Source organism: Petromyzon marinus, chromosome 75 (assembly GCF_048934315.1).
Source record: "Petromyzon marinus isolate PM22_M1 ecotype Great Lakes invasive population chromosome 75, UKy_Petmar_22M1.pri1.0, whole genome shotgun sequence".
NCBI lineage: Eukaryota > Metazoa > Chordata > Hyperoartia > Petromyzontiformes > Petromyzontidae > Petromyzon > Petromyzon marinus.
The window spans coordinates 4,481,953-4,507,803 of NC_133741.1; the positions used below are offsets into that span (position 1 = coordinate 4,481,953).

The 25,851-nt window shown below is 55.3% G+C and overlaps 1 protein-coding gene across 5 annotated transcripts in view; it reads left to right on the forward strand.

Annotated features, from left to right (window-relative positions):
* The first annotated feature begins 410 nt into the window (after positions 1-410).
* LOC116958277 (calsyntenin-1-like) overlaps positions 411-25,851 on the forward strand; it is a 64,881-nt gene continuing 39,440 nt past the window's right edge. Inside the window, exons 1-5 of one of the 5 annotated variants that reach the window (XM_076056305.1) lie at positions 411-611; positions 11,889-12,020; positions 16,970-18,911; positions 20,930-21,345; positions 23,890-24,033. In XM_076056305.1, the coding sequence (XP_075912420.1) occupies positions 18,862-18,911; positions 20,930-21,345; positions 23,890-24,033 (610 nt within the window). In that variant the 5' untranslated portion in view covers positions 411-611; positions 11,889-12,020; positions 16,970-18,861. Of the gene's footprint in view, positions 612-652; positions 898-11,888; positions 12,021-16,969; positions 18,912-20,929; positions 21,346-23,889; positions 24,034-25,851 lie in introns of those variants that run through there. The other 4 variants (XM_076056306.1, XM_076056307.1, XM_076056308.1 and 1 more) reach the window with 4 other exon arrangements.

A 25,851-nucleotide genomic window follows, 5' to 3' on the forward strand; every position in this document is an offset into this window, starting at 1 on the left:
GGTAGAGAGGGAGTAGAGAGGGGGTAGAGAGGGGGGTAGAGAGGGGGTGGAGGTAGAGAGGGGTTAAGGGGGTAGAGAGGGGGTAGAGAGGGGGTAGAGAGGGGGTAGAGAGAGGGGGTAGAGAGAGGGGGTAGAGAGAGGGGTTAAGGGGGTAGAGAGGGGGGTAGAGAGGGGTTAAGGGGGTAGAGAGGGGGTAGAGAGGGGGGTAGAGAGGGGTTAAGGGGGTAGAGAGGGGGTAGAGAGGGGGGTAGAGAGGGGGGTAGAGAGGGGGTGGAGGTAGAGAGGGGTTAAGGGGGTAGAGAGGGGGCTAGAGAGAGGGGCTAGAGAGAGGGGTTAAGGGGGTAGAGGGAGGGGTTAAGAGGGTAGAGAGAGGGGTTAAGGGGGTAGAGGGAGGGGTTAAGGGGGCGGGGCTCTTCCCCCACCTTGCAGCAATCCCAGCGAGAGAGGGAATCTCGTCAGTGGGAAGCAGCAGCTGCAGCTGCTGATGGTGATGGTGGTGGTGATGATGATGCAGATGATGATGGTGGTGGTGATGCAGATGATGATGGTGACGATGATGATGATGATGGCCGGAGCAACTGGGGCGTTCGCTGGACGAGCTGGTGGAGGAGGTGGGGCTGCCTACCCGCGCTATCTTTTTCAATTGCACGTCGCGTTCGATAACCTACAATGGATAAGTGCGTCAACGCGATGTCACGGCGAGATTTAAATTTGTTCAAGCTTCGCTCTAGCGCGGCGTTGATGAGGTATCGATGACATGACGTGGGGATGCTTATCCGCGCTACCGTTTTAAATCGCCCGTCCCGTTCGATAACCTACAATGGATAAGTGCGTCAACGCGATGTCACGGCGAGATTTAAATTTGTTCAATCTTCGCTCTAGCGCGGCGTTGATGAGGTATCGATGACATGACGTGGGGATGCTTATCCGCGCTATCGTTTTAAATCGCCCGTCCCGTTTGATAACCTACAATGGATGGGGGCGTGTCAATATCCGTCTCACGCGATTTAAAAAGGTTATACAATCTTAGCTCTAGCGAGGTGTCAGCGATGTATCGGTGAGGTATCGATGAGGTATCGATGAGGTATCCATGAGGTATCGATGAGGTATCCATGAGGTATTGATCAAATGTTGACGAGGTATTAATGGGGTACTAATGGGATGAGATGTGGGTGTCTATCCGCGCTACCTTTTTCAATTGCACGTCGCGTTCGATAACCTACAATGGATAAGCGCGTCAACGCGATGTCACGGCAAGATTTAAAGACGTCAAATCGTGACTAGAGCGCGGTATCGATGAGGTATCGATGAGGTATCGATGAGATATCGATGGGGTATTGATAAGATATCGATGCGGTACTGATGGGGTATCGATGAGATATCGATGAGGTACTGATGGGGTATTGATAAGGTATTGATAAGGTATCGATGAGGTATCGATGAGATATCGATGAGGTACTGATGGGGTATTGATAAGGTATCGATGAGGTACTGATGAGGTATTGATAAGATATCGATGAGGTATTGATGAGATACTGATGGGGTATTCATAAGGTATCGATGAGGTACTGATGAGGTATTGATAAGATATCGATGAGGTATTGATAAGATATCGCTGAGGTACTGATGCGGTATTGATGGGGTACTGAGGTGGGGGTTGCTTATCCGCGCTACCGTTTGCAATCGTCCGACGCGTTCGATAACCTACAATGGATATTCGATCCTGGACCCTGTGAGATGTTGACTACCTCGCCTGGTATACATGAGGTCGTAGGTTCGATCCTGGACCCTGTGAGATGTTGACTACCTCGCCTGGTATACAGGAGGTCGTGGGTTCGATCCTGGACCCTGTGAGATGTTGACTACCTCGCCTGGTATACAGGAGGTCGTGGGTTCGATCCTGGACCCTGTGAGATGTTGACTACCTCGCCTGGTATACAGGAGGTCGTGGGTTCGATCCTGGACCCTGTGAGATGTTGACTACCTCGCCTGGTATACAGGAGGTCGTGGGTTCGATCCTGGACCCTGTGAGATGTTGACTACCTCGCCTGGTATACAGGAGGTCGTGGGTTCGATCCTGGACCCTGTGAGATGTTGACTACCTCGCCTGGCCTACAGGAGGTCGTGGGTTCGATCCCGGACCCTGTGAGATGTTGACTACCTCGGCTGGTCTACAGGAGGTCGTGGGTTTGATCCCGGACCCTGTGAGATGTTGACTACCTCGCCTGGTGTACAGGAGGTCGTGGGTTCGATCCTGGACCCTGTGAGATGTTGACTACCTCGCCTGGTGTACAGGAGGTCGTGGGTTCGATCCTGGACCCTGTGAGATGTTGACTACCTCGCCTGGTATACAGGAGGTCGTGGGTTCGATTCTGGACCCTGTAAGATGTTGACTACCTCGCCTGGTATACATGAGGTCGTGGGTTCGATCCTGGACCCTGTGAGATGTTGACTACCTCGCTTGGCCTACAGGAGGTCGTGGGTTCGATCCTGGACCCTGTGAGATGTTGACTACCTCGTTTGGTCTACAGGAGGTCGTGGGTTCGATCCCGGACCCTGTGAGATGTTGATTACCTCGCCTGGTCTACAGGAGGTTTCTCTATAGGTCTATGAGTATGGATCTCTGTGGGTCTCTGTGAATGTGGGTCTCTGTGGGTCTCTATGAGTGTGGGTCTCTATGAGTCTCTGTGAGTTGTGGGTCTCTATGAGTGTGGGTCTTTGTGGGTCTCTATGAGTGTGGGTCTCTATGGGTGTGGGTCTCTATGGGTGTGGGTCTCTATGGGTGTGGGTCTCTATGGGTGTGAGTCTCTGTGGGTCTCTATGAATGTGGGTCTCTATGAGTGTGGGTCTCTATGAGTGTGGGTCTCTATGGGTCTCTATGATTGTGGGTCTGTGTGGGTTTCTATGAGTGTGGGTCTCTATGGGTCTCTATGAGTGTGGGTCTGTGTGGGTCTCTATGAGTGTGGGTCTCTATGAGTGTGGGTCTGTGTGGGTCTCTATGAGTGTGGGTCTGTGTGGGTCTCTATGAGTGTGGGTCTCTATGGGTCTCTATGATTGTGGGTCTCTGTGGGTCTCTATGAGTGTGGGTCTGTGTGGGTCTCTATGAGTGTGGGTCTCTATGAGTGTGGGTCTCTATGAGTGTGGGTCTCTATGAGTGTGGGTCTGTGTGGTTCTCTATGAGTGTGGGTCTGTGTGGGTCTCTATGAGTGTGGGTCTCTATGGGTCTCTATGATTGTGGGTCTCTGTGGGTCTCTATGAGTGTGGGTCTGTGTGGGTCTCTATGAGTGTGGGTCTCTATGAGTGTGGGTCTCTATGAGTGTGGGTCTCTATGAGTGTGGGTCTGTGTGGTTCTCTATGAGTGTGGGTCTGTGTGGGTCTCTATGAGTGTGGGTCTGTGTGGGTCTCTATGAGTGTGGGTCTCTATGGGTCTCTATGATTGTGGGTCTCTGTGGGTCTCTATGAGTGTGGGTCTGTGTGGGTCTCTATGAGTGTGGGTCTCTATGAGTGTGGGTCTCTATGAGTGTGGGTCTGTGTGGGTCTCTATGAGTGTGGGTCTCTATGAGTGTGGGTCTGTGTGGGTCTCTATGAGTGTAGGTCTGTGTGGGTCTCTATGAGTGTGGGTCTCTGTGAGTCTCTATGAGTGTGGGTCTCTATGAGTGTGGGTCTCTATGAGTGTGGGTCTCTATGAGTCTGGGTCTCTATGAGTGTGGGTCTGTGTGGGTCTCTATGAGTGTGGGTCTCTATGAGTGTGGGTCTCTATGAGTGTGGGTCTGTGTGGGTCTCTATGAGTGTGGGTCTCTATGAGTGTGGGTCTGTGTGGGTCTCTATGAGTGTGGGTCTGTGTGGGTCTCTATGAGTGTGGGTCTCTGTGAGTCTCTATGAGTGTGGGTCTCTATGAGTGTGGGTCTCTATGAGTGTGGGTCTCTATGAGTCTGGGTTTCTATGAGTGTGGGTCTGTGTGGGTCTCTATGAGTGTGGGTCTCTATGAGTGTGGGTCTGTGTGGGTCTCTATGAGTGTGGGTCTGTGTGGGTCTCTATGAGTGTGGGTCTCTGTAAGTCTCTATGAGTGTGGGTCTCTATGAGTGTGGGTCTCTATGAGTGTGGGTCTGTGTGGGTCTCTATGAGTGTGGGTCTGTGTGGGTCTCTATGAGTGTGGGTCTCTGTGAGTCTCTATGAGTGTGGGTCTCTATGAGTGTGGGTCTCTATGAGTGTGGGTCTCTATGAGTGTGGGTCTGTGTGGGTCTCTATGAGTGTGGGTCTCTATGAGTGTGGGTCTCTATGAGTCTCTGTGAGTTGTGGGTCTCTATGAGTGTGGGTCTTTGTGGGTCTCTATGAGTGTGGGTCTCTATGGGTGTGGGTCTCTATGGGTGTGGGTCTCTATGGGTGTGGGTCTCTATGGATGTGAGTCTCTGTGGGTCTCTATGAATGTGGGTCTCTATAAGTGTGGGTCTCTATGAGTGTGGGTCTCTATGATTGTGGGTCTGTGTGGGTCTCTATGAGTGTGGGTCTCTATGGGTCTCTATGAGTGTGGGTCTCTATGGGTCTCTATGAGTGTGGGTCTCTGTGGGTCTCTATGAGTGTGGGTCTCTGTGGGTCTCTATGAGTGTGGGTCTGTGTGGTTCTCTATGAGTGTGGGTCTGTGTGGGTCTCTATGAGTGTGGGTCTGTGTGGGTCTCTATGAGTGTGGGTCTCTATGGGTCTCTATGATTGTGGGTCTCTGTGGGTCTCTATGAGTGTGGGTCTGTGTGGATCTCTATGAGTGTGGGTCTCTATGAGTGTGGGTCTCTATGAGTGTGGGTCTGTGTGGGTCTCTATGAGTGTGGGTCTCTATGAGTGTGGGTCTGTGTGGGTCTCTATGAGTGTAGGTCTGTGTGGGTCTCTATGAGTGTGGGTCTCTGTGAGTCTCTATGAGTGTGGGTCTCTATGAGTGTGGGTCTCTATGAGTGTGGGTCTCTATGAGTGTGGGTCTCTATGAGTGTGGGTCTCTATGAGTCTGGGTCTCTATGAGTGTGGGTCTGTGTGGGTCTCTATGAGTGTGGGTCTCTATGAGTGTGGGTCTCTATGAGTGTGGGTCTGTGTGGGTCTCTATGAGTGTGGGTCTCTATGAGTGTGGGTCTGTGTGGGTCTCTATGAGTGTGGGTCTGTGTGGGTCTCTATGAGTGTGGGTCTCTGTGAGTCTCTATGAGTGTGGGTCTCTATGAGTGTGGGTCTCTATGAGTGTGGGTCTCTATGAGTCTGGGTCTCTATGAGTGTGGGTCTGTGTGGGTCTCTATGAGTGTGGGTCTCTATGAGTGTGGGTCTGTGTGGGTCTCTATGAGTGTGGGTCTGTGTGGGTCTCTATGAGTGTGGGTCTCTGTAAGTCTCTATGAGTGTGGGTCTCTATGAGTGTGGGTCTGTGTGGGTCTCTATGAGTGTGGGTCTGTGTGGGTCTCTATGAGTGTGGGTCTGTGTGGGTCTCTATGAGTGTGGGTCTCTGTGAGTCTCTATGAGTGTGGGTCTCTATGAGTGTGGGTCTCTATGAGTGTGGGTCTCTATGAGTCTGGGTCTCTATGAGTGTGGGTCTGTGTGGGTCTCTATGAGTGTGGGTCTCTATGAGTGTGGGTCTCTATGAGTGTGGGTCTGTGTGGGTCTCTATGAGTGTGGGTCTCTATGAGTGTGGGTCTGTGTGGGTCTCTATGAGTGTGGGTCTGTGTGGGTCTCTATGAGTGTGGGTCTCTGTGAGTCTCTATGAGTGTGGGTCTCTATGAGTGTGGGTCTCTATGAGTGTGGGTCTCTATGAGTCTGGGTCTCTATGAGTGTGGGTCTCTATGAGTCTGGGTCTCTATGAGTGTGGGTCTGTGTGGGTCTCTATGAGTGTGGGTCTCTGTAAGTCTCTATGAGTGTGGGTCTCTATGAGTGTGGGTCTCTATGAGTGTGGGTCTCTGTGGGTCTCTATGAGTGTGGGTCTCTATGAGTGTGGGTCTCTATGAGTGTGGGTCTCTATGAGTATGGGTCTCTATGAGTGTGGGTCTCTATGAGTGTGGGTCTCTGTGAGTCTCTATGAGTGTGGGTCTCTATGAGTGTGGGTCTCTATGAGTGTGGGTCTCTATGAGTGTGGGTCTTTATGAGTGTGGGTCTCTATGAGTCTGGGTCTCTATGAGTGTGGGTCTGTGTGGGTCTCTATGAGTGTGGGTCTCTATGAGTGTGGGTCTCTATGAGTGTGGGTCTGTGTGGGTCTCTATGAGTGTGGGTCTCTATGAGTGTGGGTCTGTGTGGGTCTCTATGAGTGTGGGTCTGTGTGGGTCTCTATGAGTGTGGGTCTCTGTGAGTCTCTATGAGTGTGGGTCTCTATGAGTGTGGGTCTCTATGAGTGTGGGTCTCTATGAGTCTGGGTCTCTATGAGTGTGGGTCTGTGTGGGTCTCTATGAGTGTGGGTCTCTATGAGTGTGGGTCTGTGTGGGTCTCTATGAGTGTGGGTCTGTGTGGGTCTCTATGAGTGTGGGTCTCTGTAAGTCTCTATGAGTGTGGGTCTCTATGAGTGTGGGTCTCTATGAGTGTGGGTCTGTGTGGGTCTCTATGAGTGTGGGTCTGTGTGGGTCTCTATGAGTGTGGGTCTCTGTGAGTCTCTATGAGTGTGGGTCTCTATGAGTGTGGGTCTCTATGAGTGTGGGTCTCTATGAGTCTGGGTCTCTATGAGTGTGGGTCTGTGTGGGTCTCTATGAGTGTGGGTCTCTATGAGTGTGGGTCTCTATGAGTGTGGGTCTGTGTGGGTCTCTATGAGTGTGGGTCTCTATGAGTGTGGGTCTGTGTGGGTCTCTATGAGTGTGGGTCTGTGTGGGTCTCTATGAGTGTGGGTCTGTGTGGGTCTCTATGAGTGTGGGTCTCTGTGAGTCTCTATGAGTGTGGGTCTCTATGAGTGTGGGTCTCTATGAGTGTGGGTCTCTATGAGTCTGGGTCTCTATGAGTGTGGGTCTCTATGAGTCTGGGTCTCTATGAGTGTGGGTCTGTGTGGGTCTCTATGAGTGTGGGTCTCTGTAAGTCTCTATGAGTGTGGGTCTCTATGAGTGTGGGTCTCTATGAGTGTGGGTCTCTGTGGGTCTCTATGAGTGTGGGTCTCTATGAGTGTGGGTCTCTATGAGTGTGGGTCTCTATGAGTGTGGGTCTCTATGAGTGTGGGTCTCTGTGGGTCTCTATGAGTGTGGGTCTCTATGAGTGTGGGTCTCTATGGGTCTGTGTGAGTGTGGGTCTCTCTGAGGGCCTGGTAGCAGGTCAACTCTGTTTAATCGTCAATTCACGGACCTGTCCGTTGTGCGTTTTACAATGAACACTCCACCCTCCTCGATTGTAAACCGTAGTCTTGATAAGCGCGCCTGTGCGGCGACTGTCATTGAATAACGTACACTGGATAGGTGCCGCGGGTGGGGGCGTGTCTTAGGTAATTAATTAATCGATTAATTGTCAATCGATTACTTAATTAAATTTGATTGCTCGTTAATGTCAACCAACAACGCAAACCACGATAGGGTTTGCGTGAAAAGGCCTTCACGCAAATTAGTCGATTACCATCTCACCAGACTCACAGAGACTCACAGAGACCCATAGAGACCCACACTCATAGAGACCCACACCCATAGAGACCCATAGAGACCCACACTCATAGAGACCCACACTCATAGAGACCCACACTCATAGAGACCCATAGAGACCCACACTCACAGAGACCCATAGAGACCCACACTCATAGAGACCCACACTCATAGAGACCCACACTCACAGAGGCGCATAGAGACCCACACTCATAGAGACCCATAGACCACCCACACTCATAGAGACTCACACTCATAGAGACCCATAGAGACCCACACTAATAGAGACCCATAGACCACCCACACTCGTAGAGACTCACACTCATAGAGACCCACAGAGACCCATAGACCACCCACACTCATAGAGACCCACACTCATAGAGCCTCATAGAGACCCACACTCATAGAGACCCACAGAGACCCATAGAGACCCACAGAGACCCATAGAGACCCACAGAGACCCACAGAGACCCACAGAGACCCACAGAGACCCACAGAGACCCACAGAGACTCATAGAGACCCACAGAGACCCACAGAGACCCACAGAGACCCACACCCAGAGAGACCCACAGAGACCCACAGAGACCCACAGAGACCCATAGAGACCCATAGAGACCCATAGAGACCCACAGAGACCCATAGAGACCCATAGAGACCCATAGAGACCCACACCCACAGAGACCCATAGAGACCCACAGAGACCCACATAGACCCAGAGAGACCCACACTCATAGAGACCCACAGAGACCCATAGAGACCCAAAGAGACCCACAGAGACCCACAGAGACCCACATAGACCCAGAGAGACCCACACTCATAGAGACCCACAGAGACCCATAGAGACCCATAGAGACCCACAGAGACCCACAGAGACCCACAGAGACCCACAGAGACCCACAGAGACCCACAGAGACTCATAGAGACCCACAGAGACCCACAGAGACCCACAGAGACCCACACCCAGAGAGACCCACAGAGACCCACAGAGACCCACAGAGACCCATAGAGACCCATAGAGACCCATAGAGACCCACAGAGACCCATAGAGACCCATAGAGACCCATAGAGACCCACACCCACAGAGACCCATAGAGACCCACAGAGACCCACATAGACCCAGAGAGACCCACACTCATAGAGACCCACAGAGACCCATAGAGACCCAAAGAGACCCACAGAGACCCACAGAGACTCATAGAGACCCACATCACCACCACCGTCGTCGTGACAGTGACGTAAGCAGCTGATTGTTTTAAAGCGCCGGGCGATTTCAGGCGACCCTGCTTGTGCGTGATGGCATTTACAATTGCGCCGACCTATCCGCGCTACGCTTTCTAAAGCGTCAGCAAATTCTCGCTTGTCTGAATTACCATTTACAATCGCTATTCTCAATTCGAATTTCGTGCAATGGATAAGCAGCGGCGCAGCCCCTTATCCGTCGTACCATTTACAATCGCAAAGCAGTATTGTAAAATGTACAATGGATAAGCGTAAATGCGTAATGGACGTCGCATTGAAGATCGTACAATAGATAGGCAATGAATATCACACGAATTACAAACCATATAATGCATTATCAAAGCCCAGCTGAATGTTATGACAAACCGTACAATGCATTATCATGGCCCAGCTGAATGTTATTACAAACCGTACAATGCATTAGCATGGTCAGCTGAATGTTATTACAAACCGTACAATGCATTAGCACGGTCCAGCTGAATGTTACTACAAACCGTACAATGCATTAGCATGGTCCAGCTGACTGTTATTACAAACGGTACAATGCATTAGCATGTTCCAGCTGAATGTCATTACAAACCGTACAATGCATTAGTATGGTCAGCTGAATGTTATTACAAACCGTACAATGCATTAGCATTGTCCAGCTGAATGTTATTACAAACCGTACAATGCATTAGCATGGTCCAGCTGAATGTTATTACAAACCGTACAATGCATTAGCATGATCCAGATGAATGTTATTACAAACCGTTCAATGCATTAGCATGGTCAGCTGAATGTTATTGCAAACCGTACAATGCATTAGCATGGTCCAGCTGAATGTAATTACAAACCGTACATTGCATTAGCATGGTCAGCTGAATGTTATTACAAACCTTACAATGAATTGGCATGGTCCAGCTGAATGTTATTACAAACCGTACAATGCATTAGCATGGTCCAGCTGAATGTTATTACAAACCGTACAATGCATTAGCATGATCCAGATGAATGTTATTACAAACCGTTCAATGCATTAGCATGGTCAGCTGAATGTTATTACAAACCGTACAATGCATTAGCATGCTCCAGCTGAATGTAATTACAAACCGTACAATGCATTAGCATGGTCAGCTGAATGTTATTACAAATCTTACAATGAATTGGCATGGTCCAGCTGAATGTTATTACAAACCATACAATGCATTAGCATGGTCCAGCTGAATGTTATTACAAACCGTACAATGCATGAGCATGGTCAGCTGAATGTTATTACAAACCGTACAATGCATTAGCATGGTCCAGCTGTTATTACAAACGGTACAATGCATTAGCATGGTCCAGCTGTTATTACAAACGGTACAATGCATTAGCATGGTGAGCTGAATGTTATTACAAACCGTACAATGCATTAGCATTGTCAGGTGAATGTTATTACAAACCGTACAATGCATTAGCATGGTCCATCTGAATGTAATTACAAATCGTACAATGCATTAGCATGGTCAGCTGAATGTTATTACAAACGGTACAATGTATTAGCATGGTGAGCTGAATGTAATTACAAGCTGGGTTGTTCTTCGTGCTTTCCGAGTCCTTGACCCTCTGCTCACGATCATTAAGGACCTTCATGATGGTGAGTGGGCCCGGGTAAAACTACGTGGCCGGGAGTCGGAGCCATTCCCTGTACACCTTGGGGTGCGACAGGGATGTCCTCTGGCTCCCACATTATTTAACATCTATTTTGACCACGTAGTTCGTGAAGCCTTCAATAGCTGTACCGGGGGAATCTCCATATGGTACAGATATAATGGGAGGCTGATCGATGCCCAGGTGCGGTCAAGGGATGGCTCCCTATTGCTCAACCACGTTATGTATGCCGATGATTTGGTAATAGCTGCTCATTCAGAGGAGGAGTTGGAGACGCTTCTGCTGAGACTGGAGCGTGCCACTAAGAGGTGGGGCCTTACCATCAGCCCCACCAAAACTAAGCACCTGCCTGGGTATTTTGTACCATCGGACACTCCACCCCCACAACTCCCAATCGGTGATGGGGCAGTTGTGGAGAGAGTGGAGAGTTTCCCATACCTTGGCAGTGTGCTTATGACCGGCTCCAGTTTAACAGCAGAAGTCTCACTCCGATTTAGTTGAGCGGCTATATCTTTTCATCGGTTGCGTAACGCTGTGTGGAAGCTACCTGGTCTGTCGCTCCGCACTAAGCTTCAGGTCTTCTCGGCCACGGTCATTCCCTCCCTTCTCTACGCTTGCGAAACGTGGACCCCCCTAATGGAACATCTTCGCCGGTTAGAAACATTTAGGCTGGCCTGCCTACGATCCATCCTGGGTTTAACCAGACTGGATTGTGTATTGAGCTGACAAATCCTTTAAAGATCTGGGCAAGGTCCCATCGGTGAGCTCCTCCGGCGGGCAAGGCTGCGATGGCTGGGTCATGTAGCCCACATGCCCAGCCACCGCAAGCCTAAACAACTTTTGTTCGGCCGGATCGAGGGAGCTAAGCGGGCGCGGCACGGGCTAGAGAAGAGATGGAGTGATGTGGTACAGGAGGACGTGGAGCTGAGTGGACTTGCCGATGACTGGTACCAGCGGTGTCAAGATCGGCCTCTGTGGAGGAGGCTCGTGAAGGATGCTACTGGGCAGATGGAGGCAGTCGCCCTCCAACAACAACGGAGGGTGGAGGAGCGAGGCTCACAACAACGAGCGGAGCGCCGGGTGGCTAAAGCACAGCGGGTTGGCACAGTAGGGGGCACAGGTGGTGCATCAGCCAGTCATCTCAGTCAGTCGACCCGTGGCACCTGCTGGGTCTGCCCCGTAACCTCCTGTCAGCGGGCGTTCGACACTTCACGTGGCCTCAAGGTGCACATAGCCTGGCACAAGCGTCGTGGTGACGTCACTGCCACTTAGTGGCGAATGGCGATTGTTGTTGTTGTGTGTGTGTGTGTCTGTGTGTGTGTGTCTGTGTGTGTGTGTGTCTGTGTGTGTGTCTGTGTGTGTATGTGTATGTGTCTGTGTGTATGTGTGTGTCTGTGTGTGTGTGTCTGTGTGTCTGTGTGTGTGTGTGTCTCTCGATCTGTCGCCTGCAGTGAACCGGCACAAGCCGTGGCTGGAATCTGTCTACCACGGGGTGGTGAGTGAGGATGCTGAGCACGACCAGGAGGTGGTGCTCAGCCCACCCCTCACTGCCCTCGACAAAGACTCACCACTCCCCTACGCGGGTGACTCCACACGCTCACCCACACGCTCACCCACACACTCACCCACCCACTCACTCACCCACTCACCCACCCAGCCACTCACTCACCCACTCACCCACCCAGCCACTCACTCACACGCTCACCCACTCACTCACCCACTCACTCACCCACTCACTCACCCACACGCTCACTCAACCACTCACCCACTCACTCACCCACCCACTCACCCACCCACTCACCCACCCACTCACCCACCCACTCACTCACCCACTCACTCACTCACTCACCCACTCACTCACCCGCTCACCCACCCACTCACCCACTCACTCACCCGCTCACCCACCCACTCACCCACCCACTCACTCACCCACTCACCCACTCACTCACCCGCTCACCCACCCACTCACCCACCCACTCACTCACCCACTCACCCACTCACTCACCCACTCACTCACTCACCCACCAAGCCACTCACTCACTCACTCACCCACTCACTCACCCACACGCTCACCCACACGCTCACCCACACGCTCACCCACACACTCACCCACTCACTCACTCACCCACCCAGCCACTCACTCACTCACTCACCCACTCACTCACTCACCCACTCACTCACTCACCCACTCACTCACCCACTCACTCACCCACACACTCACCCACTCACTCACTCACCCACTCACTCACCCACTCACTCACTCACCCACTCACTCACCCACTCACTCACTCACTCACCCACTCACTCACTCACTCACCCACTCACTCACCCACTCACTCACCCACTCACTCACCCACACACTCACCCACTCACTCACTCACCCACACACTCACCCACCCACTCACCCACACGCTGTCTGTCTCTCTCCCTGTCTCCCTGTCTCTCTCCCTGTCTCCCTGTCTCTCTCCCTGTCTCCCTGTCTCCCTGTCTCTCTCCCTGTCTCCCTGTCTCTCTCCCTGTCTCTCTCCCTGTCTCCCTGTCTCTCTCCCTGTCTCCCTGTCTCCCTGTCTGTCTCCCTGTCTCCCTGTCTCTCTCCCTGTCTCCCTGTCTCCCTGTCTCTCTCCCTATCTCCCTGTCTCCCTGTCTCTCTCCCTGTCTCCCTGTCTCCCTGTCTCTCTCCCTGTCTCCCTGTCTCTCTCGCTGTCTCTCTCCCTGTCTCCCTGTCTCTCTCCCTGTCTCCCTGTCTCCCTGTCTCTCTCCCTGTCTCCCTGTCTCCCTGTCTCTCTCCCTGTCTCCCTGTCTCCCTGTCTCTCTCCCTGTCTCCCTGTCTCTCTCCCTGTCTCCCTGTCTCTCTCCCTGTCTCTCTCCCTGTCTCCCTGTCTCTCTCCCTGTCTCCCTGTCTCCCTGTCTGTCTCCCTGTCTCCCTGTCTCTCTCCCTGTCTCCCTGTCTCTCTCCCTATCTCCCTGTCTCCCTGTCTCTCTCCCTGTCTCCCTGTCTCCCTGTCTCTCTCCCTGTCTCCCTGTCTCTCTCGCTGTCTCTCTCCCTGTCTCCCTGTCTCTCTCCCTGTCTCTCTCCCTGTCTCCCTGTCTCCCTGTCTCTCTCCCTCTCTCTCCCTCTCTCCCTGTCTCTCTCCCTCTCTCCCTGTCTCCCTGTCTCTCTCCCTGTCACCCTGTCTCTCTCCCTGTCTCCCTGTCTCCCTGTCTCCCTGTCTCTCTCTCTGTCTCTCTCCCTGTCTCCCTGTCTGTCTCCCTGTCTCTCTCCCTGTCTCCCTGTCTCTCTCCCCCTGTCCCCCTGTCTCTCTCCCTCTCTCCCTGTCCCCCTGTCTCCCTGTCCCCCTGTCCCCCTGTCTCTCTCCCTGTCTCTCTCACTGTCTCTCTCCCTGTCCCCCTGTCTCTCTCCCTGCCTCCCTGTCTCTCTCCCTGTCTGTCTCCCTCTCTCCCTGTCTCTCTCCCTGTCTCCCTCTCTCCCTGTCCCGCTGTCTCTCCCTGTCTCCCTGTCTCCCTGTCTCCCTGTCTCTCTCCCTGTCTCCCTGTCCCCCTGTCTCCCTGTCTCTCTCCCTGTCTCCCTGTCTCCCTGTCTCTCTCCCTCTCTCCCTGTCCCCCTGTCTCTCTCCCTGTCTCTCTCACTGTCTCTCTCCCTGTCCCCCTGTCTCTCTCCCTGTCCCCCTGTCTCTCTCCCTGTCTCTCTCCCTGTCTCCCTGTCCCCCTGTCTCCCTCTCTCCCTGTCTCTCTCCCTGTCTCTCTCCCTCTCTCCCTGTCCCCCTGTCTCTCTCCCTGTCCCCCTGTCTCCCTGTTTCCCTGTCCCCCTGTCTCCCTCTCTCCCTGTCTCTCTCCCTGTCTCTCTCCCTCTCTCCCTGTCCCGCTGTCTCTCCCCCTGTCCCCCTGTCCCCCTGTCTCCCTGTCCCCCTGTCTCTCTCCCTGTCTCCCTGTCTGTCCCCCTGTCTCCCTGTCCCCCTGTCTCTCTCCCTGTCTCCCTGTCCCCCTGTCTCTCTCCCTGTCCCCCTGTCTCCCTGTCCCCCTGTCTCTCTCCCTGTCTCCCTGTCCCCCTGTCTCTCTCCCTGTCCCCCTGTCTCCCTGTCTCTCTCCCTGTCTCCCTGTCTCCCTGTCCCCCTGTCTCTCTCCCTGTCTCTCTCCCTGTCCCCCTGTCTCTCTCCCTGTCCCCCTGTCTCCCTGTCTCTCTCCCTGTCTCCCTGTCTCCCTGTCCCCCTGTCTCTCTCCCTGTCTCTCCCTGTCCCCCTGTCTCTCCCCCTGTCCCCCTGTCTCCCTGTCTCTCTCCCTGTCCCCCTGTCTCCCTGTCCCCCTGTCTCTCTCCCTGTCCCCCTGTCTCTCCCCCTGTCCCCCTGTCTCTCTCCCTGTCTCTCCCTGTCCCCCTGTCTCTCTCCCTGTCCCCCTGTCTCCCTGTCCCCCCCCCCTGTCTCTCCCCCTGTCCCCCTGTCTCCCTGTCCCCCTGTCTCTCTCCCTGTCCCCCTGTCTCTCTCCCTGTCTCCCTGTCTCCCTGTCCCCCTGTCTCCCTGTCCCCCTGTCTCTCTCCCTGTCTCCCTGTCTCTCCCTGTCTCCCTGTCCCCCTGTCTCTCCCCCTGTCCCCCTGTCTCTCTCCCTGTCTCCCTGTCTCTCCCTGTCTCCCTGTCCCCCTGTCTCTCCCCCTGTCCCCCTGTCTCTCTCCCTGTCTCCCTGTCTCTCCCTGTCTCCCTGTCCCCCTGTCTCTCCCCCTGTCCCCCTGTCTCTCTCCCTGTCTCCCTGTCTCTCCCTGTCTCCCTGTCCCCCTGTCTCTCCCCCTGTCCCCCTGTCTCTCTCCCTGTCTCCCTGTCTCTCCCTGTCTCCCTGTCCCCCTGTCTCTCCCCCTGTCCCCCTGTCTCTCTCCCTGTCTCCCTGTCTCTCCCTGTCTCCCTGTCCCCCTGTCTCTCCCCCTGTCCCCCTGTCTCTCTCCCTGTCCCCCTGTCTCCCTGTCTCTCTCCCTGTCTCCCTGTCTCCCTGTCCCCCTGTCTCTCTCCCTGTCTCTCTCCCTGTCCCCCTGTCTCTCTCCCTGTCCCCCTGTCTCCCTGTCTCTCTCCCTGTCTCCCTGTCTCCCTGTCCCCCTGTCTCTCTCCCTGTCTCTCCCTGTCCCCCTGTCTCTCCCCCTGTCCCCCTGTCTCCCTGTCTCTCTCCCTGTCCCCCTGTCTCCCTGTCCCCCTGTCTCTCTCCCTGTCCCCCTGTCTCTCCCCCTGTCCCCCTGTCTCTCTCCCTGTCTCTCCCTGTCCCCCTGTCTCTCTCCCTGTCCCCCTGTCTCCCTGTCCCCCCCCCCTGTCTCTCCCCCTGTCCCCCTGTCTCCCTGTCCCCCTGTCTCTCTCCCTGTCCCCCTGTCTCTCTCCCTGTCTCCCTGTCTCCCTGTCCCCCTGTCTCCCTGTCCCCCTGTCTCTCTCCCTGTCTCCCTGTCTCTCCCTGTCTCCCTGTCCCCCTGTCTCTCCCCCTGTCCCCCTGTCTCTCTCCCTGTCTCCCTGTCTCTCCCTGTCTCCCTGTCCCCCTGTCTCTCCCCCTGTCCCCCTGTCTCTCTCCCTGTCTCCCTGTCTCTCCCTGTCTCCCTGTCCCCCTGTCTCTCCCCCTGTCCCCCTGTCTCTCTCCCTGTCTCCCTGTCTCTCCCTGTCTCCCTGTCCCCCTGTCTCTCCCCCTGTCCCCCTGTCTCTCTCCCTGTCCCCCTGTCTCCCTGTCTCTCTCCCTGTCTCCCTGTCTCCCTGTCCCCCTGTCTCTCTCCCTGTCTCTCTCCCTGTCCCCCTGTCTCTCTCCCTGTCCCCCTGTCTCCCTGTCTCTCTCCCTGTCTCCCTGTCTCCCTGTCCCCCTGTCTCTCTCCCTGTCTCTCCCTGTCCCCCTGTCTCTCCCCCTGTCCCCCTGTCTCCCTGTCTCTCTCCCTGTCCCCCTGTCTCCCTGTCCCCCTGTCTCTCTCCCTGTCCCCCTGTCTCTCCCCCTGTCCCCCTGTCTCTCTCCCTGTCTCTCCCTGTCCCCCTGTCTCTCTCCCTGTCCCCCTGTCTCCCTGTCCCCCCCCCCTGTCTCTCCCCCTGTCCCCCTGTCTCCCTGTCCCCCTGTCTCTCTCCCTGTCCCCCTGTCTCTCTCCCTGTCTCCCTGTCTCCCTGTCCCCCTGTCTCCCTGTCCCCCTGTCTCTCTCCCTGTCTCCCTGTCTCTCCCTGTCTCCCTGTCCCCCTGTCTCTCCCCCTGTCCCCCTGTCTCTCTCCCTGTCTCCCTGTCTCTCCCTGTCTCCCTGTCCCCCTGTCTCTCCCCCTGTCCCCCTGTCTCTCTCCCTGTCTCCCTGTCTCTCCCTGTCTCCCTGTCCCCCTGTCTCTCCCCCTGTCCCCCTGTCTCTCTCCCTGTCCCCCTGTCTCCCTGTCTCTCTCCCTGTCTCCCTGTCTCCCTGTCCCCCTGTCTCTCTCCCTGTCTCTCTCCCTGTCCCCCTGTCTCTCTCCCTGTCCCCCTGTCTCCCTGTCTCTCTCCCTGTCTCCCTGTCTCCCTGTCCCCCTGTCTCTCCCCCTGTCCCCCTGTCCCCCTGTCTCCCCCTGTCCCCCAGGTGAGATCTGTGGCTTCCGGCTCCACAGTGCGAGTGCTCCGTTCCGCGTCTTGCTGCTGAACGGCACCACTGGGGAAGGTTCTTTACGTGTCGCTGGCAAGTTGGACTGTGAGACACGGAGTGTCTACACACTCAGTGTCCAAGCGATGGACTGTGGGGACGGAGAGAGACACACGCACCAGAAGATGTCTCACCGGTAGGCAGACACACAGAGACACACACACACACAGACACACAGAGAGACACACAGAGAGACACACAGAGAGAGTTGGACTGTGAGACACGGAGTGTCTACACACTCAGTGTCCAAGCGATGGACTGTGGGGACGGAGAGAGACACACGCACCAGAAGATGTCTCACCGGTAGACAGACACACAGAGAGAGACACACACAGAGACACACACACACACAGAGACACACACACACACAGAGACACACAGAGACACACACAGAGACACAGAGACACACAGAGACACACAGAGAGACACACACAGAGAGACACACACACAGAGACACACACACACACAGAGACACACAGAGACACACACAGAGAGAGTTGGACTGTGAGACACGGAGTGTCTACACACTCAGTGTCCAAGCGATGGACTGTGGGGACGGAGAGAGACACACGCACCAGAAGATGTCTCACCGGTAGACACACACAGAGACACACACACACACAGACACACAGAGAGACACACAGAGAGACACACACAGAGACACAGAGACACACAGAGACACACAGAGAGACACACACAGAGAGACACACACACAGAGACACACACACACACAGAGACACACAGAGACACACACAGAGAGAGTTGGACTGTGAGACACGGAGTGTCTACACACTCAGTGTCCAAGCGATGGACTGTGGGGACGGAGAGAGACACACGCACCAGAAGATGTCTCACCGGTAGGCAGACACACAGAGAGAGACACACACAGAGACACACACACACACAGAGACACACACACACACAGAGACACACAGAGACACACACAGAGAGACACACACAGAGACTCACAGAGAGACACACACATACACACAGAGAGAGACACACACATACACACAGAGAGAGACACACACATACACACAGAGAGACACACAGAGACACACAGAGAGTTGGACTGTGAGACACGGAGTGTCTACACACTCAGTGTCCAAGCGATGGACTGTGGGGACGGAGAGAGACACACGCACCAGAAGATGTCTCACCGGTAGGCAGACACAGAGACACACACACACACAGACACACAGAGAGACACACAGAGAGAGACACACACACACAGAGACACACACACACACAGAGACACACAGAGAGACACAGAGAGACACACACACACAGAGACACACATAGAGACACACAGAGACACACACACAGAGACACACAGAGACACACAGAGAGACACACAGAGACACACACACACAAAGACACACAGAGACTCACAGAGAGACACACAGAGACACACAGAGAGAGACACACACATACACACAGAGAGAGACACACACATACACACAGAGAGACACACAGAGAGACACACAGAGAGTTGGACTGTGAGACACGGAGTGTCTACACACTCAGTGTCCAAGCGATGGACTGTGGGGACGGAGAGAGACACACGCACCAGAAGATGTCTCACCGGTAGGCAGACACAGAGATACACACACACACAGACACACAGAGAGACACACACACACACAGAGACACACACACACACAGAGACACACAGAGAGACACAGAGAGACACACACACAGAGACACACACATACACACAGAGAGAGACACACAGAGACACACAGAGAGACTCACACAGAGAGACACAGAGACACACACACAGAGAGTTGGACTGTGAGACACGTAGTGTCTACACACTCAGTGTCCAAGCGATGGACTGTGGGGACGGAGAGAGACACACGCACCAGAAGATGTCTCACCGGTAGGCAGACACAGAGAGAGACACACACAGAGACACACAGAGAGAGACACACAGAGACACACACACACAAACACACAGAGATACACACAGACACACAGACACACAGAGACACACACAGACACACAGAGACACACACAGAGACACACACAGACACACAGAGACACACAGAGACACACACACAGAGACACACACAGAGACACACACAGAGACACACACACAGAGACACACACAGACACAGACACACGGGGGACACACACACACACAGACACACAGAGACACACACACACAGACACACAGAGACACACAGACACACAGAGACACACACAGAGACACACACAGAGACACACAGACACACAGAGACACACACAGAGACACACACAGAGACACACAGACACACAGAGACACACACACAGAGACACACACAGAGACACACACAGAGACACACAGAGACACACACAGAGACACACACACACAGAGACACACACACAGACACACACACAGACATACACAGACACACAGAGACACACACAGACACACAGAGACAAAAAGACAAAGACAAAGATCCCCCATATAGCCTTAACAGACTGTAGGGGCAAGTGCTGTTAGCGAGCACCTATGAAGGCCGAAACGGTACTCGAGGGGGTGGGTGGCCAGCACCACGCCCGACCGCCTTTGTCTCCCCAGTGGCGATGTTTACTACACACCGCACCAGGTACTCATTTGAGGCTGAGTCGACCTAGGGGAGGCCCGGGACCGGTTCAGATAATCGTCACTGGTGTTGGCCGTGAGCGGGAATCGAACCCGGGTCGCCAGGTTCACAGCGCAGCGTAGCGCTAACCGCTACACTACCGCTCCCCACACAGAGAGAGACACACAGAGACGCACACAGAGACACACACAGAGAGACACACACAGAAACACACACACACAGAGACACACAGAGAGACACACAGAGAGACACACAGAGACACACCGAGACACAGAGAGACACAGAGACACAGAGAGACACACAGAGACACCCACAGAGACACACACACACAGAGAGACACACACAGAGACACACACAGAGAGACACACAGAGACACGCACACAGAGACACAGAGACACACACAGAGACACACACAGACACACAGAGACACACACAGACACACAGAGACACACACACAGAGACACACACACAGACACACAGAGACACACACACAGAGACACACACACAGAGACACACACACACAGACACACACACACACAGACACACAGAGACACACACAGACACACACAAACACATAGAGACACACACAGAGACACAGACACACACAGACACACAGAGACACACACAGACACACACAGACACACACAGACACACACAGAGACACAGAGACACACACACAGAGACACACACACAGAGACACACACAGAGACACAGAGACACACACACAGAGACACACACACAGAGACACACACAGAGAGACACACAGAGACACACACAGAGACACACACACAGAGACACACACACAGAGACACACACAGAGACACACACACAGAGACACACACACAGAGACACACACACAGAGACACACACACAGAGACACACACACAGAGACACACACACAGAGACACACACACACAGACACACACACACAGACACACAGAGACACACACAAACACATAGACACACACACAGAGACACACACACAGAGACACACACACAGAGACACACACACACAGACACACACACACAGACACACAGAGACACACACAAACACATAGAGACACACACAGAGACACAGACACACACAGACACACAGAGACACACACACACACACACAGAGACACAGAGACACAGAGACACACACACAGAGACACACACACAGAGACACACACACAGAGACACACACACAGAGACACACACACAGAGACACACACAGAGACACACACAGAGACACACACACAGAGACACACACACACAGAGACACACCCCCACCCTCCCCCACCCTCACCCTCACCCCCACCCCCACCAGGGCCACGTTGCGCGTGCGCGTGAGTGACGTCAACGAGTTCTCGCCGCTCTTCTCGCCCACCGCGGTGTCGGCCCTCGTCACCCTGGGGGCGTCCGGAACCGACCAATGGGAGGAGGCAGGGGAGGGGCTCGGCCGGGGGGCGGGGCCCGGCAGGGGGGCGGGGCCTGTCCAGGGTGCTTCCGGCTGCAACGGCAGCGGCCAGCAGGAGCAGCAGCAGCATGTTGATGATCACCATGGCGATGGTAACCATGGTGATGGTCACCATGGTGATCAGCATGGTGATGGTCACCATGGCGATCAGGGTGCGGTGATAGCGCGGATGGAAGCCACCGATGCGGACTGCTCACCGCAGTTTGGCCAAATCTGCGGCTACGAGATCCTCACACCAGATTCTCCCTTCACTATAGACATGGACGGTGAGTTAGTGGGTGGGTGAGTTAGTGGGTGGGTGGGTGAGTGGGTGGGTGGGTGGGTGAGTGGGTGGGTGGGTGAGTGGGTGAGTGGGTGGGTGAGTGGGTGGGTGGGTGAGTGGGTGAGTGAGTGGGTGGGTGAGTGAGTGAGTGGGTGGGTGAGTGAGTGAGTGAGTGGGTGGGTGGATGAGTGAGTGAGTGAGAGGGTGAGTGAGTGAGTGAGAGGGTGAGTGAGTGAGTGGTTGAGTGGGTGGGTGAGTGGGTGAGTGAGTGGGTGAGTGGGTGGGTGAGTGGGTGAGTGGGTGAGTGGGTGAGTGGGTGGGTGAGTGGGTGAGTGGGTGAGTGGGTGAGTGAGTGAGTGGGTGGGTGGGTGGGTGAGTGGGTGAGTGAGTGGGTGAGTGGGTGGGTGAGTGGGTGAGTGGGTGAGTGAGTGGGTGAGTGAGTGGGTGGGTGGGTGAGTGAGTGGGTGGGTAAGTGAGTGGGTGGGTGAGTGAGTGAGGGGGTGAGTGAGTGAGTGGGTGAGTGAGTGGGTGAGTGGGTGGGTGAGTGGGTGGGTGGGTGAGTGAGTGGGTGAGTGAGTGGGTGGGTGAGTGAGTGGGTGAGTGAGTGGGTGAGTTAGTGGGTGAGTGAGTGAGTGGGTGAGTGAGTGAGTGGGTGGGTGAGTGAGTGAGGGGGTGAGTGAGTGAGTGGGTGGGTGAGTGAGTGGGTGAGTGAGTGGGTAGGTGGGTGAGTGAGTGGGTGGGTGAGTGGGTGAGTGGGTGAGTGGGTGGGTTAGTGTGTTGGTGAGTGGGTGAGTGGGTGAGTGCGTGGGTGGGCGGGTGGGTGAGTGAGTGGGTGGGTAAGTGAGTGGGTGGGTGAGTGAGTGAGGGGGTGAGTGAGTGAGTGGGTGAGTGAGTGGGTGGGTGAGTGGGTGGGTGAGTGGGTGGGTGGGTGAGTGAGTGGGTGAGTGAGTGGGTGGGTGAGTGGGTGAGTGAGTGGGTGAGTGAGTGAGTGGGTCAGTGAGTGGGTGAGTGAGTGAGTGGGTGAGTGAGTGAGTGGGTGAGTGAGTGAGTGAGTGGGTGAGTGAGTGTGTGAGTGGGTGGGTGAGTGAGTGAGTGAGTGGGTGGGTGAGTGAGTGGGTGAGTGAGTGGGTAGGTGGGTGAGTGAGTGGGTGGGTGAGTGGGTGAGTGGGTGGGTGAGTGAGTGAGTGGGTGGGTGGGTGGGTGAGTGAGTGGGTGAGTGAGTGGGTAGGTGGGTGAGTGAGTGGGTGGGTGAGTGGGTGAGTGGGTGGGTGAGTGAGTGAGTGGGTGGGTGGGTGGGTGAGTGAGTGGGTGGATGAGTGAGTGGGTGAGTGGGTGGGTGGGTGAGTGGGTGAGTGTGTGAGTGGGTGAGTGGGTGGGTGAGTGGCTGAGTGGGTGAGTGGGTGGGTGAGTAGGTGAGTGGGTGGGTGAGTGGCTGAGTTGGTGAGTGGGTGGGTGAGTGGGTGAGTGGGTGGGTGAGTGGGTGAGTGGGTGAGTGAGTGAGTGAGTGGGTGAGTGAGTGGGTGAGTGAGTGAGTGAGTGGGTGAGTGGGTGAGTGGGTGAGTGAGTGAGTGAGTGGGTGAGTGAGTGGGTGGGTGAGTGAGTGGGTGGATGAGTGAGTGGGTGAGTGGGTGGGTGGGTGAGTGGGTGAGTGTGTGAGTGGGTGAGTGGGTGGGTGAGTGGCTGAGTGGGTGAGTGGGTGGGTGAGTGGGTGAGTGGGTGGGTGAGTGGGTGGGTGAGTGGGTGAGTGATTGGGTGAGTGGCCACTCCAATGCTCACTGTCGAGGAGAGGCTGCCACTCCTTTGTCAGGTGCTAGACTGCTACCACCTGGACCTCTGTGGAATACAGGAGGTGGGGCGTCTCCCCGTGTCTCACCCCGTGTCTCACCCCGTGTCTCACCCCGTGTCTCACCCCGTGTCTCACCCCGTGTGTCTCCCCGTGTCTCACCCCGTGTCTGACCCCGTGTGTCTCTCTCCGTGTGTCTCCGTGTCTCTCCTCGTGTCTCACCCCGTGTCTCACCCCGTGTGTCTCCCCGTGTATCACCCCGTGTCTCACCCCGTGTCTCTGTGTCTCCGCGTGTCTCCCCGGCAGGCAACGTGAGGGTGTCCGCTCCGCTCTGTGTGTCTCCCCCCCGTGTCTCTCCCCGTGTCTCACCCCCCCGTGTCTCTCTCCGTGTCTCCCCGTGTCTCCGTGTGTCTCCCCCCGTGTCTCTCTCTGTGTCTCCCCCCGTGTCTCTCTCCGTGTCTCTCTCCGTGTCTCACCCCGTGTCTCTCTCCGTGTCTCACCCCGTGTCTCTCTCCGTGTCTCCCCGTGTCTCCCCGTGTCTCCACCCCGGCAGGTAACGTGAGGGTGTCCGCTCCGCTCTGTGTGTCTCCCCGTGTCTCCCCGTGTCTCCCCGTGTCTCTCCGTGTCTCTCCCCGGCAGGCAACGTGAGGGTGTCCGCTCCGCTCTGTGTGTCTCCCCCCCGTGTCTCTCTCCGTGTCTCCACCCCGTGTCTCACCCCGTGTCTCCCCGTGTCTCCCCGTGTCTCTCCGTGTCTCTCCCCGGCAGGCAACGTGAGGGTGTCCGCTCCGCTCTGCGCTGGCACCGATCTCCGAGTCTCCGTCTCGGCGTTCGACTGCGGCCAGCGCCGGGCCGAAGTGCCGGGCACGCTCACCGTGTCCGTGAGGGCAGCGTGCACACCAGGCTGGCACGGTGAGCACCAACACCACCATCACAACCACAACCATCACAAACACCATCACAAACACCAACACCACAAACACCATCATCACAAACACCAACACAAACACAACCAACACAAACACCAACACAAACACCATCATCACAAACACCAACACAAACACAACCAACACAAACACCAACACAAACACCATCATCACAAACACCAACACAAACCCAACCAACACAACCACCAACACAAACACCATCACAAACACAACCATCACAAACACCACAAACACCACCATCACAAACACAACCATCACAAACACAACCATCACAAACACAAACACCACAAACACAACCAGCACAAACACAACCATCACAACCACAACCATCACAAACACCATCACAACCACAACCACCAACACAACCACAAACACAACCACCAACACCACCACTACCACAACGACCAACACCATCACAACCACAAACACCACCACCACAAACACCACCATCACAACCACAACCACCAACACAACCACAAACACAAACACCACCACCACCACCCCAAACACGATCACAACCACCAACACCAACACCACCACTACCACCAACACAACCACAAACACAAACACCACCACCACCACCACCACCACCAACACAACCACAAACACAAACACCACCACAAACACCATCACAACCACAACCACCAACACCCTAGTCTCGCTGCCCTTGTGAGGACCAGTGCTGAGACCCTGTGTACCCCCTAGTCTCGCTGCCCTTGTGAGGACCAGTGCTGAGACCCTGGGGACCACCCTAGTCCTGTTGCCCTTGTGAGGACCCGGGACTCTGTGAGGACCAGTGGTGAGACCCTGGGTACCACCCTAGTCCCACTGCCCTTGTGAGGACCAGTGCTGAGACACTGGGTACCCCCTAGTCTCGCTGCCCTTGTGAGGACCAGTGGTGAGACCCTGGGTACCCCCTAGTCTCGCTGCCCTTGTGAGGACCAGTGGTGAGACACTGGGTACCCCCTAGTTCCGCTGCCCTTGTGAGGACCAGTGCTGAGACCCTGGGTACCCCCTAGTCTCGCTGCCCTTGTGAGGACCAGTGGTGAGACACTGGGGACCCCCTAGTCTCGCTGCCCTTGTGAGGACCAGTGCTGAGACACTGGGTACCATCCTAATCCCGCTGCCCTTGTGAGGACCAGTGCTGAGACACTGGGTACCACCCTAGTCCCGCTGCCCTTGTGAGGACCACTGCTGAGACCCTGGGGACCCCCTAGTCCTGCTGACCTTGTGAGGACCAGTGGTGAGATTCTGGGTACCCCCTAGCTCCGCAGCCCTTGTGAGGACCAGTGGTGAGACCCTGGGTACCCCCCTAGTCTCGCTGCCCTTGTGAGGACCAGTGGTGAGACACTGGGTACCACCCTAGTCTCGCTGCCCTTATGAGGACCAGTGGTGAGACACTGGGGACCCCCTAGTTCCGCTGCGCTTGTGAGGACCACTGCTGAGACCCTGGGGACCACCCTAGTCTCGCTGCCCTTGTGAGGACCAGTGGTGAGACACTGGGGACCCCCTAGTTCCGCTGCGCTTGTGAGGACCAGTGGTGAGACACTGGGTACCCCCTAGTCCTGCTGCCCTTGTGAGGACCAGTGGTGAGACACTGGGTAACCACCCTAGTCCTGCTGCCCTTGTGAGGACCCGGGACTCTGTGAGGACCAGTGGTGAGACACTGGGGACCCCCTAGTTCCGCTGCCCTTGTGAGGACCAGTGCTGAGACACTGGCGACCCCCCTAGTTCCGCTGCCCTTGTGAGGACCAGTGGTGAGACACTGGGTACCCCCCTAGTC